Source organism: Hyaloscypha bicolor, assembly GCF_002865645.1.
Source record: "Hyaloscypha bicolor E unplaced genomic scaffold K444scaffold_182, whole genome shotgun sequence".
Classification (NCBI taxonomy): Eukaryota; Fungi; Ascomycota; class Leotiomycetes; order Helotiales; family Hyaloscyphaceae; genus Hyaloscypha; species Hyaloscypha bicolor.
Genome location: NW_020194684.1, coordinates 3,399,412 through 3,414,198, shown reverse-complemented (window position 1 = coordinate 3,414,198; position 14,787 = coordinate 3,399,412). Strand labels below are relative to the sequence as shown.

The window sequence follows — 14,787 nt, the reverse complement described above, 5'->3', positions numbered from 1 at the left end:
TTATCTTATTATCCTATGTGGACATCGTAAGAAAATTGCTGATAAGTAGACTCCTTGTCCCGGTCAAAACCAGCCAATCGACCTCAACTGACGTGTATGACAGCAGAGAAATCAGGAACAACATTTATCACGAGAGCTCCTATATTAGTAATTACCATAGAAGTCTTTTCAATGTCGAAAGTAACATATTTAACGCGTTGTTGGGCATTGGACGCGCTTGGCTTGTCGATGCCGACCAAATCCTCTGGAAAACATCGACTTGGGGCCACAACGCCATGGGCTTTGGCGGGGCTCAAGAGGTAGAGTGATTTAACTGCGCAGCATGGCGACGATGGTTTTGGGCCGACATGGTCCAAAATTCAATCAGCTATAGAACAGTAGTAAAGGAATTGAACGATTCTATCCAATTAAAAGTACGGTGTGTGGTGTGGAGGAAAATGGGTTTAGGATGATCTTCTATTTCGTCAAAATATTCCCGCACAGGCCAGTGGGCCTCGGGCCATGGGGTCGAGGTCCACATGTGACTCGCTTAGTTCCACTGGCAGTAACCGTATTAGGAATAGTCCTCGACTTGTGGCCTGAGTGCCTGAGGTAAGAGGGAATAGGCATTTTTGAAGCAGAAAACCTTACGCTTTTCTAATGTAAAAGCCACGCTTTAATCATCATCACGCCGTCTGAAACCTCGAATCAACCTCACAACAGTCGTTGCATGCCCTTGTAGGTACGGATACCTATCGTTAAGGCGTTCTTGCCTGTAGTGTAATGATAAGCATCTTACTTTGGTCTTTGAATCACAGCATCCCTGTCGGTCTGCCAGAAGACTCCGTAAAGCGACTATACAATTGAATCCATACAAATTCTCAGCCTTGACCCAAGCTTATACCCCCCTGGTCATGCCGTACAGCAGGTTCGCCATATTCTCGAGCCTCGTGCTCTTCATAATCTGCGTGTGCACTCCTGCAGCCTGGCCTTTAATCGACCAAATGCCTCTTGGCGGCTCTGAATTAGAGCAGTGGATCCCTGCATTTGACAATCCGACATTCTTAGCCAGAAATAGCACAGACAATGACTTCGTCAAACAGTTCCGCAACCCAAAGGGGATTGTGGCTGTGCTGCTCTTGGTGGGTGCAGATGTGGTGCAGAGAGCAATTGCACAGTCTGCTTCCCGGTCAGAAGCGCACGATGTATGGTCACTGTCCTGGCTCACTCCTGCAGTATTCAGCTTCGGATGGGTGTCTTATGCCGTGAACTCAGTTGCCACCGCCTTAGGTGACGGGGTGTTCATGCCTCCTCCTGACTGACCTGGTTTTGTAGTTACAACAAACTCGGGCGATGTACGGCAGAATCAATCATGGGTGATCGGCCGACTAATACGGGATCTGGAATTGCAAGTTGAGCGTGAGGTAAGCGAAACAAAGTTGGAATCAGGACTCATCGCCACAGTCTACAAGGCCTTGCCCAATGTCCAACATGCAAGATACGGCATGATGAAGCCGGATAGGACCACTGTGTGGATAGCATTCTGGGTAACAGTCGCTTTGCAGGTCGTTGTGGCTGCTGCTCCTTACTATTATGAGAAGGGGACAAAGAGTTGGGCTGTCCTAGCTGTGACGGGGGCCGGTAATATTTTGGCAGTTCTTACAGCCTCCGTTCCTAGGAACAAGTATCCAGCGCGAAGCAACTCCAAATCAATCTACGCGATCACGCGAGGAAATGGATACAGACATGTCTTCATTATCTTGCCTGATACGCTGAGAAAGGTGGATGGAGTTCCTGAATCCTCCCTGCCACACTTGCAAGATATGGCGAGTGCAATTGACCGTGCAAACCTTCCAACTCGAGGCCTCATCTGTCTTTTAGCGCTAGCCTGGGCGGTTCTTCTACTGGCCGTTGCGGGCTTAACAGACGATACGTGGTTTCTTTTACTGGTTGGACTTATGGGGATGGGAAACAACATTTACATATCCAGTCGAGACTGCACCCCCATAGAGCATGGGATCCCCATCGAGAAATTCCAGCTGGACGGCGAACCCAATCCTATAGGACTGCGCCGTCCCGAAGATGCAAGACCTGGAGTCATGGAGAATCTGTTCAAAATAGAGAAGAAATACCCGGGCGCGGGCCAGTCTTTGCTCAAGCTATTCTTCCCTGACCGCCTTACCGACGCGGAGAAGGACAAGTGGGCTGGGGGTGAATACAGCCTGGTCTCCATGGACAGCCGGCTCAAAGACTGATACAAAGAGTGGTATCCATAGCAACGTCAGCAAGACCTAGAAGTGCCGGCGGGTGGGCAACGGGGAGAGGGAGGAGAGGGAGGAGAGGGAGAAGGAGAGGGAGAAGTTTATTTTTATATTTCTGAGTTCGTTAGTGTTTTGTGCTGGCGCTATAGGAGGGTTTGTAATCGTCGGACAGATGTTAAAGGATTATGGCTCTTGTATATCATTTTCTAATATTATAAATCCGAAGCTTAAATCGCAATTATTGTACTGCGTAGGTGAAACTTGCAGCACGAAGCTCATTATGACTACGGGGTACATCAGTCAGGAATGCAAGCTCTGCAAGCAAATTGTGGCGAAAAAGCGCCGCATCCGCAACTTGGGTGGTAATGTCAGGTGCTGGTGTGTCGAACTACTATCCCCCTAGAATAATTACAAGTGGGCCTTGGATATTTTGCTATATTTACTAAGCTTATATTATTATATAGCAATAATATTTTACCTTATATATAATAAAAGTAATAGAGAATAAACTGGATCTTATTTTTAATATAATTACCGGTAGTGGGCCCAAATAGGGGATTGTTTCTTGGTATGAGCTAAATTAGATATAATTGACTTTATTATAAGAGATAATGCAAGGGACTTGTCTTGCTTAAGTAAGGAAGACATTTTAAGGATATACTCTAAAGAAAATCGATATATAAGAAGGGAAAAGGTAAGGAAGAAGGGGGGTGAGGGATGGCGGGGTAGAAAGGCGGTGAGAGCTTGCTTAGTATTAATACTAATCGATCCAGTATTAATCCCTGTAATACTGACTAATACTAGGTGGTATCAATACCGGTATTAATACCTCAGGTATTGTTGCCGAGCCTGGCGCAAACTCCATCCAGATTTAACGTGCCATTCTAGCAACGTCTAATAATGAATAGAGAGCCTTCGTTATGCGAGATATGTTCTCAGATTACTCTCAGACTCCCCGCAAATAAAGCGCTTCTGAGGGATTACCCCGATATTAGCTCTCTCGACGACACGGCCGACAGAGGATGTGCTCTCTGCATTTCAATCCGAGCCTCACACCAGAAGCGCCACGTCATCTCAGCAAGGCATCAGACATTGCCATGGATAGAAGACCAGGTCCAACACTCAAATATCAGTGTATTTCACCGGATCGATCAACCCATCGACCTCGAGAGTAACATTTGGTGGGAATGTTCACAATGGGATTCAAGGCAGAGGTCAATGAATGCATGGCATCTTGGTGGCTTCTTCGCAGATCCTGGTATGACGATTCCTGTAATCCATTCAAAGTAAAGTCCTTTAACGTGATTATAGTTGATTTGGCGGCAAGATATTTTCCAGGCCGGGATGTAGGTCTGGATCCGGCGTCCGATGCCAACTTCGAGCTTGCTAGCCGTTGGCTAAGGGGATGTCTCTCATCCCATCCATTGTGTGGAACAATAAGCGCATCGCCTCTTCCGACTCGATTAATTGATATTGGGAATGGCATCTCGCCTCAAACCCTGCGCCTTTGCATACCTGCTGCTGGTGCTACTGGTAGATACGCGGCTTTGAGTTATTGTTGGGGTACCGCACAGAATAACATTCTAACCAAGGCAAATTTAAAAGACAAAACAGAGAAAATACCCGCGTCTGATTTACCAAAGACAATCCAAGATGCCGTTGAGATAACTCAAAAACTCGGACTACAGTATCTCTGGGTTGATGCTCTCTGTATCATCCAGGATTCCGTTCAAGACTGGCAGACAGAATCTGCAAATATGGGCAGCATTTATAAGAATGCTTTCTTCACTATTCAAGCTTCAGGAGCGAAAGATACACAAGGTGGTTGCTTCATACCACGTGCCCAACAAGAACCACCTCCTGCGAAACTTAGGTTTGAGTTAGCAGAAGACGGGTCTCTTGGATCAGTATTCGTTCGCTCTCATCCATTGGTGGATACCAAGATGGAACCACTACATCAGCGTGGTTGGACACTACAAGAGAGCTTACTATCACCTCGGATATTATCGTACGGAGCAAATGAAATGCAGTGGGAATGCAAAACCACGAACTATAGCGAAGCTGGTAGTCTCCTCCAAGTCCAAGGTTCCTTCCCCGGCTTACCCAAGCCCATTCGGACCAAAACGAAAAACCATCTACTGTCCGTCAATATTGATACCATTGACCCCGCAATGGAGAAGAAACTTGCCTGGTCGTATATCGTTAGGGATTATGCGTCACGCCAGTTGACATTTGCGCAAGACAAGTTGCCAGCACTCTCTGGCCTCGCAAGATATATCTCTCACACACGGCCCGGTGACACGTATCTTGCGGGGCTGTGGAAGTCTGAGCTGGCCGGCAATCTTCTTTGGGGCGTCCTCAAAGGGGTTCGACCTTCTATATATCGCGCTCCATCATGGTCTTGGGCAGCCTTAGACGGCGAGATTACCGTTTTCAACAACGCGTATACTTCCGCCGGTGAATATTGCGAGGCTCTCAACGCATCAACTATCCCTTCAGGTGCCGATTTATTTGGACAAGTCTCGGCGGGTATAATCACGTTGCGTGGACAGTTAAAAGAGGGATGGCGGATACTCGATGAGCAAAGTCTTAATGGTGACCCGAACGTGCAGTATCTGTACAAGGATAACAGACACTTAGAGCGTTCGGATAACACCTTTCGCCTCAAGCTTGGCCTTTGTGAGGTCGATATTTTTGACTCTACTCAGAAACTCGGGGAGCCAGTGTTAACATGGTGTCTTCGAATCACAAATTTGGAAGGCCTCGCTTTGCAACAGGCGTCAAGTGGAATTTTTCATCGTATTGGGGTATTTGGCTTGGATGACGAGAAATCTGGTTGGTTTGGGGAATCTGATGTACGGATATTGGATATTGTTTAAAAGTTGGAGCGGTTGAATGTTAGGTATTTAGCAAGGGTGAAGTTTTGAATGGCGCTGAGATTTGAAGACTTAGCTATGAACTGGTATGGAAATGGACTGTTATTATGAAGGGGTGGAGTGAACAGGGTGGAGGATAACGCTGTCCGCAGTATAGCCAAAAATAAACCAAAATGAGCAAAGAGTATACCCGAACTGGGTGCATATTAGTGGTAAAGATATATCAAATTTCTTTCATATCTAAGAGGGAGGTCTTGTGCAATGCACATCAACCTTGGCGGATGGACGTTCTTTACCCTCGATGCGTCTGGTGAATCTGTGGCTCGCTGGTTCGACTACAGAGGTAAAAAGGAGTAGGAAACGTGACAGAACATCTTGAGCAGAAGGTGAGGCGAGGGTGATTAGTACGTGAGCAATGCGGCGATGCTAACTAGCCGCGTTAGAAGAGACGCAGGTTGAGATTACTCCACGGTGCAGTCTTGCAAGCTAACGTACTCGCAGCGTTAGTACTACAGATACGCTTTACCTCAGGCTCTAATCCGAAAGTAGTACTTCCGAACCGAAAGATCACGTTAAGGGTTTCGATCACGTGGAAACCGAGAGCCCAAATCGGATGCCAGTCCAGAAGCCGAAGTGGGCTGCCCAAAAAGACGAAGGGGGGTGGGGAGCCGAAACTAGCCTCCAGATGCTTCCGAGTATAGGTATCCCATTTTGGTGCTTGTTTGTATTCTTGATTCTGAATGAAAAAAGGTAAACGTTAGGGAACCTAGTCACGTACTGCTACAAAAAAATACATCCAAACCGGCTCCGGCAGATAGGTAATCTATCTTAGCATCTGAATACACCAGCAACTTTTCCCTTTCCCGGCGCGCCACGTGGCGATCTCTCTATAGCGAAATTTCCACAATGGGGCCCGTGTAGACGTGGCGGGCACGGAAGATGTAGTACAAGATAGCGAAGAAGATGGCGCCGCCGATGGCGAGGATGCTCCAGTTCATTTCCGCAATAGACGGATCCATCGAGGACGGCCAGAAGCTGAAGAAGACGATGATGGCGATGTAAATGATCGCGTAGCCGTTGATGATGGTGCCCAGGATGCCGGGGCATCGGAATGGACCCCAGACGAGTTTCGCGCCGGGCACGTTGATAATTTCGTCGTCGCTGTCGTTATACAGGGAGATGTCGCCGCGGACCCGGCGGATGAAGAGCAGGACTGAGACCACGAGGTAGGATAGGTAGATGCCTGATATGGCCATAGATACGATGTCCATCATGGCGATGTTGGAGCCGATCCTGATTATGGCCAGCAGCCAAGAGATAGTCACAGAGACCAGGATGGCGGGGACCGGCAACTGCCTAGAGGTGGATACCTATTTGCGGGGAGCGTTAGTTATATCCTGAATAAATGAAGACTCCTAGGTGGGTCGAGTGGTTCCTTACCCGACTCCACAATCGCCACCCTGGAACTCCTCTATCTCGGGAGAAGGACCAGAGCTGGCGAGAGGCGGCGGCCAGCAGGCCCATGAGCGCGCAGACGTAGATGACGATGACAATGGCAGACATGGCCAGCGAGCCCGACACCGAGTTGGTCGCTTCCAAGAAGATGCCCATGAAGGGATAGCCAGTGATCTGGCCCAACGTGCCGCCAAGATCCGGGCCGGCGCAGAACATCATGGCGATCAAGATGCCAAATCCGAGGCAGCCATTTATCCCGAGGCTGAGCATGAGGGCTTGCGGGATGACCATGGACGCATTCGCGACCTCTTCCGCCATCTATTCGGAGGTTTTGTTAGGGAGGGGCGTCTTGAGGCGGCCGGGAGAGGGCTCTGATGGCAACAACTTACATGCACGGAGGCATCAGCTCCGCCGAAGGCAAACGCACAGGTGGTCATACCGACGAACCAGGACAGCCCCTTCGTCTTGAAGCCTCCTCCGTTCTGGAAAGACAGGAAGACCTGCTCCTTTGTGTTGTGCTCGGCCATGTAGACGAGCGGGATGAGGATGCCGAAGAAGCCAACGATATGCACCACCAAGAGGACCGTCTCGGCGCGAGGCAGGAGCTTGCCGCCGACCAGGTTGATGACCAGTGCCAGACTCAGTGCACACCAAGTAATCAGCGTCGCCTGCCAGGGCAAGGCATTATACGCTTCGTTCCCTAGGATCGCGGCGCCCTGGATCATACTTCCTGCCAAGAAGGCGCTCGCGGCGAACGCCGTCTGCCAGCCGAGGACGGCAAACCAGCCTATGGACCCCCAAACGTCAGCGATCTCGAGCCATCATCGTCTCCTGCGCGCGGAGACTGACCTGTGATGAAACTAACGAACTTCATATGTTTGGATGGGGCAAGCATGGCTGCCCAGTGGTACTGGCCGCCAGCGGTAGGGGCCCTATTCTTGTCGTCAGCCGCTGCTCTGGCACGGGCTCCACCAAGGGTCAAGCCGCATACATCGAGGCCAATTCGGCCAGAACCATGAAATTGGCGAAGGTGCCTATCCAGCCGAAGATGTAGGCGTAGATGGCACCGCCGGAGCCGCCACTGGGAATACCTGTCAGCGGGTGCAGTGGTCATAACGGGACGGCGAAGCGCCTGAGGGGGGTCCAAACTTTGTAAGAGGGCCGGTGAAGGTACTGAGGAGGGAGGGAAGGGTTAGCTATGTGAATCTCTCGACACTCGAGCCCGGGGATCGTGCGAACTCACCCAAGCAAACCTTCCCAAGTACCCAGAATGGTGCAGCTAAAGCCGAGGATGGAGAGGATGCCGAAGTTTCGCTGAGATGGAGGGGCACTGATCAGCAAATCTGGTCTGACGATTCTTCTTCCCCATTTGTTTTCCTCTCGTCTTCTTGAGGTGGTGGTGGTCTGGGCTGTACCTTCAAGACGGGCTTCTTCCCCATCCGCTGGAGGTTCGCATCGTCACGCTCGCGCACGGAAGAGGCAAGCCGGGTCGCTCCCGGCGCTGGCCTTGTGATACTTGAGGCTTGGCTCTTCAATTCATAGGACTCCATGACTCTGCTTTTCTCTTGATCGACGGGTGGGACGGAGACAGGTGGGAGGTTCACATCAACAGGAAGAGAAGAGAAGAGAAGAGGAGTAGAAGAGCAGAAAGAGGGAGTCACCTCTAATCAGCGAGCAGACCCACCCCCCACACACTTGAATTGCTCACTTCTTGACGGAGACGCTAGGAGTAATGTGTGACATTCGGTCGTTTTCATCATACCCAAATCGGGAAGGGATCGACCCAAATTAGGTTCGGAGTACAGCCTGTTTGGATATGAGTGGAGTTAACGCCGACTTTGTTCTAAGAAATCCCGCCCGCAGTATTTAAACGGCTTTTTACTAAATTACTCCTCAAAAAATCATAATTACTTAATTACCCCATTTCTAATAGACCTTACTACATCCCTCAAATCAAAACTTTACTAAATTGCCTTCTTTTATTAAAACCATATTAAATTACCCTTTTTTTTAATTAACTTCTTTTCTTTAAAATAAATAGTTAATAAAATAATATAATTCAATATAATTTAAACCCTTAAAATAACCATTTTTAAACGTTTATATTATATATTAAGCTTATAATCAATTATTAAAGTAAATTGAATCTTATCTAATTTCTTACTTTTTTTTGGCTTATTAGTAATTATTAGAATTAATAGTATATAAGTTAGAAAACTGTAAAATTATATTAAAAATCACTCTCTTTATAAAAGGAAGAAAAGAGAAGTATAGATCGAGTAATTAAGGCTTTTAAGTGCTACGAGAATACGTTTATAAATACAACTTGACTAATTTGAAGCTCATTTAATTACTACCCCTTCGTCTGCTGAGACATGTCCAGCGCTAGCAAGGGGGCCACACTCAGGGCGAAAAGGTAAAAGATGACTAACAAATTTCAACCAAAAGTACGCTAGTTCACTCTGAGCAAGGTCTCCTTGCTAGCGCTAGACATGTCTCAGCGGACGAAAGGGATACATGCTATTGTAGTAGGGATTATTAGGCTGGGAGCAATATATATGGGCTTCCATAGTATGGGATTACAGCATACGAGTGAGACGTGATACCCGCTCGTACCCTCCACTAGTTTCCACTGGTGGTTGGTGAAAGCGACCTGGCCAAGTATTTCATATAGTAATTTGTGTAAGAGGGACTTCTAGCTAGCTAGCTGGTCTGCGTTGGTTTGCGCTACAAATTTAGCGAGGAACACCAATTTGGGGGGTTGACCAGGTAGCTTTCACGAACCACCAGTGGTAACTTGTGGAAGGTACGAACGAGTAAGTCCTGCATAATAATTAAATATAAACCTAATATATAATATAAATATCCTAAATTAATTATTTTTGTAGCGAACTCAATTTGCTAGTCCTCTAGTAATTATTCTTACTTATAGTATATATAGGTATAACAAATAATTAAGAGGGTAAGAGGCAGTTTTATTAAAGATCCGAAGTTGAAAAGGAAAGAAGAAGGAGGAATAAGGTTATGGGCTTTCTTCGCGTCGTGTTTCAAGCTATACCCGTTTATGAGTAGTCTCTCGTAGACCGCGAGGTTCGTTCCGAGCCGTAACACGTGACTCTAGAAGCATGCCCATACCGATTTTAAAGTTTTAAATTATATTGAATCGTTCTACCGATTGAGTTTCATCTATTTTCATAAAGAAAGAAAAAATTAATTAAAAAAATTTCGGGGGCAGTGGGGGGTTTTTAGAAAGTTTTTTAAACGGAGTGATTAATAAGATTTTGATTTTAGGGGGTAATTTTCCATAGTCGTACCCTGTAGTGGTTCCACTATCACCACAGGGACAGCTGTCGCTGTCGAGGCGTGGAAGTGGAAGTTGGGCATGGAACGCTGCTACAAAGCCAGCCCCTAGCAGAACCTGTCTCAAAAAGGCAGGGTCCTGAGACTCTCCTTCAACAGCGCTCTGCATTCTCGTTATGTGCCTGTATCAGGCCTTGCGAGGCCTTGTGCGAGGGCTCTTCGGGATTGCCCTGTCCACAAGGCCTGCCACAGTGAGGGTGGGAAATAGTAAACGGCCTCGACATATGCCGTGCTCGAGGTGATACGAGTAGGCCTAATATCATCAAAGGAGGAGCGTAACCACCGCCCTTCTTAATAACGCATGCTCTCGATAGCTCCATGCTCGTAGCTTGCCTTTTGCTTCACCCTCTCCTCACTGAAGTGAAAAGGCAAGAAGAATCCACACCCAACTCCTCCACATATCTACCGCAATGGGGTCGCGATTCACGGGCGACTCCCAGGACCCCGCGGTCAACGTGACCACATGGCTTCTCATGGTCATCATGGTCTTCAGCGTCGCGACCAGAGTTTTTTCAAAGCTCCACCTTTTCAGGAGACTCATGGCCGATGACCTCCTGATATTTGCCTCGCTGGTGTTTGGCATCGCCCAAGGCATCACCATCTCGCTGGCCGTCGCCGCCGGCTATGGCGACCACTACACGACCGTCTCCAGCGTAGGCTTGGATCGGGTGATGAAGGTGCGCGTCTCCCAACTCTCCCTCCCTCTTTTTCACGCTTGAGGCAGAGAGGCTGACTCTCTCATCGACAGAGCCTCTACGCGGCGTCTCTTCTCTACATCCTGAGCCTGGCGTGCTCCAAACTATCCCTGGCCGTGTTCATCCGCAGCCTCACCCCGACCGCGAAGGATAGGCGACTGGCCGTCGTCGTCGAGGCCATTATTGGGGTCTGGGCCACTATTATAATTTTCGGGACCGCGTTCCAATGCTCAGTGCCCCGGACCTGGGACATATGGAACGGCAAGTGCTTCAGCGTGGTAAGTAGTACCTACCTACCTCCTCTAATCCCCATCGCTTTCTCCTCCTGCGCCGCGAACACAGACCATACTAATTGTGATTCGCCGGGCTTCTACAGTTGGCATGGCGCTACTTCGTCGCCGGCTCGAACATCCTGACCGATCTCTTGCTTATGGTTCAGGCGATCGTTCTGGTTTCCAGCATCCAAACGACGGCGAGGCGTCGCATGATGTTTGCCGCTATCTTCCTACCCCGGCTTTTGTTAGTGTCCCAGTCCCAGTCCTGCACTATCTACCCCCAGACTTCCCCTAAAGAGAGAAAAAAAGAACTCGAAACTCATTTGCCTCGAACTCCATAGTGTTCCAATCGCCGCGATAGTCCAGCTTACCGCCATCAAGAAAGGCACGCAGACCGATGACCCGACGGTCCAGCTGTGCGAGAACACTATCATCGAGGGGGTCATCCAGTGCCTCAGTATCGTGACGGCCTGCTGGGGTCAGCTCAAGCCCTTCACCTCCTGGATGCGCTCGAACGGGCTCAAGCTCAACGACGTCGACAACACGTCCGCCTGGTCCTACAAGATGAGCGACCGCAAGACCAGGACCGGCAAGTCCGACGGCGCCGTCGACTCCGACTTCTCCCTCCCTCCGCGCCGCGACCGGATCCTCATCACGCACGATTGGGACGTCAATAGCCAGTCGAGCCAGGCGAACATCATCATCGAGGCGGAGGACGGGGGGAACAACCACCACGACGACGCCCAGACCAGCGACGGCACCCACCAGGTGCGGTCGCCCGCTAGTTAATCCAACCCAACTTAACAGTTAATAATTGTATATATATGTACTATACCTAGATACCACTACTAGATAAGAATTAGAATCCTTCCGGATAGTGATTTTCTCCTTCTATCCGTCTATCCGTCTACAAACAAAACATGGCAATGGGAATCCTGATTACCACTACCCTGCTTTCAGTCCTTGACCTCCTCAGCATAACCAAGCCAGCTTCACCTACGGAGGCCGTCTAGTGTATGAGACATACATACGGCGTAGGTGACAGCTAGCTGCCAGGTCAGGAGTAGCGATTTGGCGCGTTTCTTGCAGTTTTTTAACCTTTGCTTCTACGGGCCGTAATACATATAGAAATACATTAATGTCTCGGATTTTGGGATTTGGCTCGCTGGCTATTTGGAACACCCTGCCCGGAGGCGGCCATAGGACCTCGCGACCCAGCACCTCGATATCCCTTCAAAGTCAATAACCTATCCTTCTAGCGACTCAGTCAGAGACGGATATTTTACAGGAAGAGCACGAGCGGTAAAGGCTGTTTGGGGGCAAAGGGGTGGCGACGGGAGTCTCTGTATAGCAATGTTGGATGCTATGATGCATCTCTTCGGCGATGTTGATTACACAGATCCGTGAATGGATCTGACCTATGATAGTTTCCAGCCATGGGCGCCTACTGATATTGGGTATGCAGAATGGGTGGCTATATATCAAGACATAAAGAAAAGCAGATGGAAATTGGCCAAAGAATATTAGATCATGAGGGGGAATGAATTCCATGGATAAATCATTAGGTAGCCATATCGTGATAATAGTAGGAAGGTGATATCGTGGTTAGTTTTGTAAAATTTTGGCTTTCGTAGCCATATCCAGTAATTAATGCAGGTAATAGTATATACCGAAGTTACTTCCATTCTTGTCTTACAGAGTTTGGTTCATCTAAAAGCTGCAAAATATTGGCAGTGATGTGTCGTTATAAACAAGAAAAGGGGTTCTCGCTTAAAACGATCCCAGCTTCTTTTTCAGTGACCATGACTGATTTGCCTCTGATTGGATCCTGTTCTGCGAAGCTAAGATCTGCAATCATGTAGAAGCAATGAATTGGAACCACGGAACTTACTCAAAGATGCAATTGCGAATGCTGGCTACTTTGACAATACTTGCGATCTGGCCCTTTCATCAAACATTTGTCCATTTCCCTTCCTTGTCAGATTCCCAAGAACTGTAAACGCTCCGCAACCCAAAACAAGTCTATATCCTCGCTCCCAAATACCTTCCGGTCTGCCAAGCAACCCTCTCGTCCGTCAAGTTTCTCTTCACAAATCGCACAGTCCAAAGCCCGAACAACGTAGACCAGAGATACGGTACTCCCCACCCCACCCCAAAAGCAATCCTCTCTTCCAACGCCACGATCAAAATAGTTGTTACAATCGCTATAATCACGAGGTTAATGCCCCAGAACCACGTAAGCCGCAACAACATGCGTCTGAAAGGTGGACTGGCTTCGTATCTCTTCATCACGGCCTCTCGATGTGCAAGTTCTCCCCGTGCTTCGATCGCCCCCGTATCCTCAAGTATAGCTAGTAATACCGGTCTCCATATCGCTCCCTTTGGTGTGGAGGACATGTCGAAGGGCAAGCGGTAGCCTCTTTGTGTGAGAAAGGCGCTGATGAGGAAGATTATTCCCAGGTAATAGCAGATAGTGGCGCTCGGCATCGCACAGAGCCGAACGATTGGAAGTTCTGGGATAGTGCCAATCAAGAGTAGAGTCTCGAAGATAGAAGCGCAAATGGCAAAATGGACGTTAGTGAACTCCAGCTGCGAGTTGTTAGGTGGTTGAAATGAGGCTTAATTTAGTAGTTACACTCACCAGACGCCATTTTCTCTGCCAGCCAATTGGCCCGTACCGAATGGAACATTTGAGCATCAATCTTAGACATCGATGCGTATAATGAGCGAATGTCATCATGCAAAAGAGGCACGTTATGACGATAAAGACTGCGCGAAGAGAGAAATCAGCCACTATATCAGGGGTTTCTGACAAATTCCCAGAAGCGTCGCCTACCGTATCTCGGTGTCAAGCTCGACGCATACGTCAGGGAATAGAAGAACACAATTGGTAAAATGAACACATCAAACACTGCTAACACAAGACCAATAACCAAAAGTATCTTCCTGTTCTTAGTGGGATTCGGCAAAGCTGGCGGTAACAGGTCAATGATCGCCGTCTTCCCGTTAGGTAGCGCTGCAAATTCAACTGTATTTCGAAGTTCGAAGTCGCCGTGAAATTCCACCCACGACGGGCGGTCTACATTGCTTGCTTGCGGCATCTTTGGTTTATGAGAACTTCGCCATGAACACTACATTTATTTTAAAAGGCAGGATTGTAGCTGTTCTGGTGAAGGTGTTCTTGAAAGAAAGGCAGTGCTAAAACGAAGGTGTGACGCGTGTCCTGAGCGAACACGGGGTGATGGATTCGGAGCAAGCTCGTGCTCGATTGATTCGCTCCTGTTGGCTGGATGCTCAACCTCGCGATCAGTGCCCACCGTAAACACTTTAAAGTTCAATCGTACTTCTTATTTTGCAAGGATTGCCTTTAGAGCAGTGAGCTTACTGGGGAAATTGATGAGCCAAGCGACATTTCGAGGCCAAAATGCGATGGAATCTGGCACATGAAATCCTTACTGACACACCTGAAAGAGAGACATGAATACAGAGTCATTTTATATAGGGGTGAGGCGTACAGTGCAACCTAGCATGGGGGGAATATGGTACTCGATGAATCTGGAGGGCGTTCGGGCTTTTCGGGGGTCATGAGGCACTAGAAGGTTTCACTGGCCAACCGCCCAGACCACCCAACCGCCCAAAATCGCTGTTTCCCAAAAAATCATAATTCAACACCCACATAATATTTTACTATCAAATCAACTGTTTTCTAAAGCCTTTTTGGCCCCTCAGCATGTCTATAAAGAAAAATCACCATACCGAATTCGCGGACCATCCCAACGAGCTCTCAGGGAGCGTGCGATTATAGACGGCTCATAACGATATCTCGATTACAAGAAGACTAAATCCATTGGGAAATACGCGAGAGAGCATGGAATTGCATACGAAA

General features: G+C 48.4%; 5 protein-coding genes across 5 annotated transcripts; 3 read left to right on the top strand and 2 right to left on the bottom strand.

Annotated features, from left to right (window-relative positions):
* Positions 1 to 666: 666 nt before the first annotated feature.
* K444DRAFT_669303 (uncharacterized protein) lies at positions 667 to 2,234 on the top strand (the record flags this gene model as incomplete). The annotated part of the gene is made up of 3 exons (XM_024887509.1): positions 667 to 721; positions 798 to 1,269; positions 1,315 to 2,234. The coding sequence occupies exons 2-3, from the start codon at positions 894 to 896 to the stop codon at positions 2,232 to 2,234; spliced, it is 1,296 nt and encodes a 431-aa protein (XP_024728427.1). The 5' UTR covers positions 667 to 721; positions 798 to 893.
* An 884-nt stretch (positions 2,235 to 3,118) lies between these two features.
* Positions 3,119 to 5,309, top strand: K444DRAFT_574095 (HET-domain-containing protein). Its single transcript, XM_024877422.1, has 2 exons — positions 3,119 to 3,498; positions 3,552 to 5,309. Exons 1-2 carry the CDS (start codon positions 3,141 to 3,143, stop codon positions 5,117 to 5,119), a joined length of 1,926 nt encoding a protein of 641 aa, XP_024728426.1. The 5' UTR covers positions 3,119 to 3,140; the 3' UTR covers positions 5,120 to 5,309.
* Positions 5,310 to 5,694: 385 nt separating this feature from the next.
* Positions 5,695 to 8,293, bottom strand: K444DRAFT_620617 (amino acid transporter). Its single transcript, XM_024881744.1, has 8 exons — positions 7,987 to 8,293; positions 7,815 to 7,885; positions 7,721 to 7,744; positions 7,563 to 7,652; positions 7,421 to 7,503; positions 6,961 to 7,358; positions 6,557 to 6,889; positions 5,695 to 6,486 (listed from the first exon to the last, which is right to left on the bottom strand). Exons 1-8 carry the CDS (start codon positions 8,119 to 8,121, stop codon positions 6,004 to 6,006), a joined length of 1,617 nt encoding a protein of 538 aa, XP_024728425.1. The 5' UTR covers positions 8,122 to 8,293; the 3' UTR covers positions 5,695 to 6,003.
* A 2,048-nt stretch (positions 8,294 to 10,341) lies between these two features.
* K444DRAFT_601868 (uncharacterized protein) lies at positions 10,342 to 11,771 on the top strand (the record flags this gene model as incomplete). Its single annotated transcript, XM_024878701.1, has 4 exons — positions 10,342 to 10,608; positions 10,680 to 10,904; positions 11,003 to 11,151; positions 11,243 to 11,771. 4 exons carry the CDS (start codon positions 10,342 to 10,344, stop codon positions 11,688 to 11,690), a joined length of 1,089 nt encoding a protein of 362 aa, XP_024728424.1. The 3' UTR covers positions 11,691 to 11,771.
* Positions 11,772 to 12,793: 1,022 nt separating this feature from the next.
* K444DRAFT_656751 (uncharacterized protein) lies at positions 12,794 to 14,487 on the bottom strand (the record flags this gene model as incomplete). Its single annotated transcript, XM_024886110.1, has 4 exons — positions 12,794 to 13,490; positions 13,543 to 13,670; positions 13,738 to 13,980; positions 14,448 to 14,487. 4 exons carry the CDS (start codon positions 14,485 to 14,487, stop codon positions 12,924 to 12,926), a joined length of 978 nt encoding a protein of 325 aa, XP_024728423.1. The 3' UTR covers positions 12,794 to 12,923.
* Positions 14,488 to 14,787: the final 300 nt, after the last annotated feature.